Source organism: Diabrotica virgifera, chromosome 6 (genome assembly GCF_917563875.1).
Source record: "Diabrotica virgifera virgifera chromosome 6, PGI_DIABVI_V3a".
Lineage (NCBI taxonomy): Eukaryota > Metazoa > Arthropoda > Insecta > Coleoptera > Chrysomelidae > Diabrotica > Diabrotica virgifera.
In genome coordinates this window covers 124749894-124752722 of record NC_065448.1, presented here as the reverse complement: position 1 = coordinate 124752722, position 2829 = coordinate 124749894, and the positions used below count along the sequence as shown (strand labels likewise).

Here is a 2829-nt window from a genome sequence, read left to right as displayed (position 1 = left end):
GACCAGATCTACATTCATATGTATCTGCATCACCATTAACAAGTCCAAATTATGTTGACGGACGTCTTCAACAACAGTAGAACTTGATACTACGTCGAATCGTTTTGGTAGATTGCAGAGAATAATCTTAGGTTTTTCTGTCTTCACAAATAACCTCGCTCTTGCATCATTTGCTTGCTCTTGTTGTTTCCGCCGAATATCGTTGGTGCCCGTTAGCAAAACGAGACAATCATTAGTTCCAAGTGTACTCGTCCGTTGCTGTACCCCATTAATAATATCTACAGTGCCATGACCTGGCCAAACCATTTCCTCGATTTCCCATTCATCTCCAATCCATCGCTGAAGAAGTGGTTTCAGAAAGCGTCCATGACTATCCGCTGCGATCACTAATGTTCGCCGAGCAGAAGTTTCCTTACGGTTAACCCCACTACCGCTATTTCCTAGCTTTTTCATTGTTGTCTCCACATGATACTCCTTGATTTCGTTTCGCTGTAAATCAAATGTTACTTTTCTCCTTTTATCTCCCAGTATCTCGTGAGTGACTTTCCGTATAACAGGTATCATGGCCTGCTTCGTCCGCAATTCATTTCTATTAACGTCGATTACCAGTCCAAGTCGTTTCATCAGATCGAGTCCCAATATACCTTCAGCTCCACAGTCCACATCGACTATCCATACCTCATGTATGGCTGCGGTATCACCGATGGTTACGTTTAGCTTCTGCTTACCCTGGATGCGTTGACATACCCCCGTCACCCCCGTAATGGTCTCGCTTCGGCCGGTGATGACTGGTACACCCTCCACAGCTTCTCGCAGTAAGGTTACATCGGCTCCCGTATCCACTAAAACTTTTCTATTAGCCCCTTGAAAATCGGCCGTAATTATCAAGGATGTTACTCCCCCTGCGGTTACGGTCGCTTTCCCAATATATCCCCCTCCAGTTTTCTGGGCCATCTCCAAGCTAGGGGAACCTGGAGGGCCACCTAGTTTGGGGAAACGCTACGGCTTTCAGCCCGTCTTCCGGCTAGGCTCGCATAATCTTCCACCTCCCTGTCTGACTTATCTGATTCCCATGACCGTTGTCGCCGCGAAAATGAACCCCTCCTCGCGGATGTTCCAGTATTTTGGCACTGTCTCCACACGTGACCGCCATATCCACAATTATCGCATATGGTCTGTGGACATGTGTTTATAAAATGGCCCGGTCGCCCACACTGAAAGCATTCTTCGTTGCTCGCCCTTTTCCCCAACCGTGTTCGTTCTTCCGGTTTCCAACGTGAATCCCCACTCTTCTGGTTGCCCAGATGTATCGTGCACTCCCGTGTCCAGTGACCAACCTGTCCACACCTCCTACATGGGGTATACGGTACCCTGCGCAGTGATCTCTGCCGCTCTCCTTGCACTTCTCCAGCCGGATTCGCCCTATCATGCCATTTACTTCCGGCCGCTACTATAACCTCTGCACGGTCCATCTTTACAAATCCTTCCTTCTTCTCACCTTCTATCCGCCGAATTCCTCTTCGCTCGCTGCTATTGCTTGCTACCGTCGCAAAGCTCTTCTCAGAATCGCTGCTGTTTGCTTCTTCTTCCTCTAGTTCCTTCCTCACCCTCCTTACTCTTTTCCGGTCACCTTCCTCTCCTATGTCCTTCAACATATCTAATACTGCCGTCAGGGTATTTACTCCCTTCCTAGCCTTCACCACACGTCGTACCTCGCTATTTAAACCCTCCATGAATACTCCCAAGATCATTTCCTCTCGAATCTCATTCGCTACTTTCTTTTCCTCTTCTTTCTCATATTCTTTCACAACATAGCGCGCCGCTGTCCTACACCTATCAGCGAATCTCCGATAATTTTCCCCCTCCTTCCGTCGGATGTTCATTAGTTTCACCATTTCATCCACTCTGTCTTTCTTCACCCCAAACCGCTGCAATAGCAGTCCTTTTATCTCCTTCCATGTCCATCCCTCTTGCTTCTCACTCGTCGCATTTCGCAAAAATTCCGCCGCCTCGCCAATCATCCTTCGTCTCACCAAATCAGCTGTGTTCTGCTCAGTCCACCCATTAATTTGCTGCAACATCTCTACTCTCTCAACAAACTCCTCTACACCCATCTCTCCTTCGCTTCCACACCATTCTTTTACCTCTCTAGCACCTATCATTTCCGCCCTCCTACTTCCGGCCATTCTCAGTTCTTCCATCTCCTTTCTCAAATAGTTTAGTTCATTTTGGGCGACTCTCTGTCTCTCATCTTGTAACTTGCATACTTCCTCTCTCGCCTTTTCTAACTCTTGTTTCAATCTATCTACCTCGTCACCAACTTCCGCCATGGTTTTTAGAGGCAAAACAAAACCCCAGTCTTACACCCGTCGGCACCGTGCCTTTCGCTTGGTTCTCGTCACACCTATACCCCGAGTAGACAGCCCAATGTCCACGACAACTAATAACTAATCTATCCCACCGCTGCCACCATTGTATGGAACCGTCTATAATGTTCTAAGGTCCTACTAAGAAATAAGAAAAGTCAATTACCTTAAATCTACGACTTCCGAAGTCTCAGCAAACACACGAACTGGTTGACGTCCTCTGCGATGGCGATGAGACACCACCTCTAGTATCCGCCACTGTCTTACTGCTCCCGGGTCCCAGCTAATCCGCCATTTAGTGTTCCAAGTCTACACTCTAGACTAGACGACAACTTCGGACATAGTTAGTACGGTATTACGCGAATTCGTATTTTTTTCCGCCGATCACTAGTAGTTCCGATCGCACCCCTTTCCTCAAGGAATTAATCCGTAACAAGAAAAAAAATTACCCTTCGTTCGCTTA

The 2829-nt window shown here is 47.4% G+C and overlaps 1 protein-coding gene across 1 annotated transcript; it reads right to left on the bottom strand.

Moving 5' to 3' along the window:
• Window positions 1–983: 983 nt before the first annotated feature.
• LOC126886186 (uncharacterized) lies at window positions 984–2330 on the bottom strand. The gene has a single exon (XM_050653040.1). The coding sequence runs from the start codon at window positions 2328–2330 to the stop codon at window positions 984–986; it is 1347 nt and encodes a 448-aa protein (XP_050508997.1).
• Window positions 2331–2829: the final 499 nt, after the last annotated feature.

Excerpts from the sequence above, each read along its gene's own strand:
- LOC126886186 (XM_050653040.1), bottom strand. The coding sequence starts at position 2,330 with ATGGCGGAAGTTGGTGACGAGGTAGATAGATTGAAACAAGAGTTAGAA.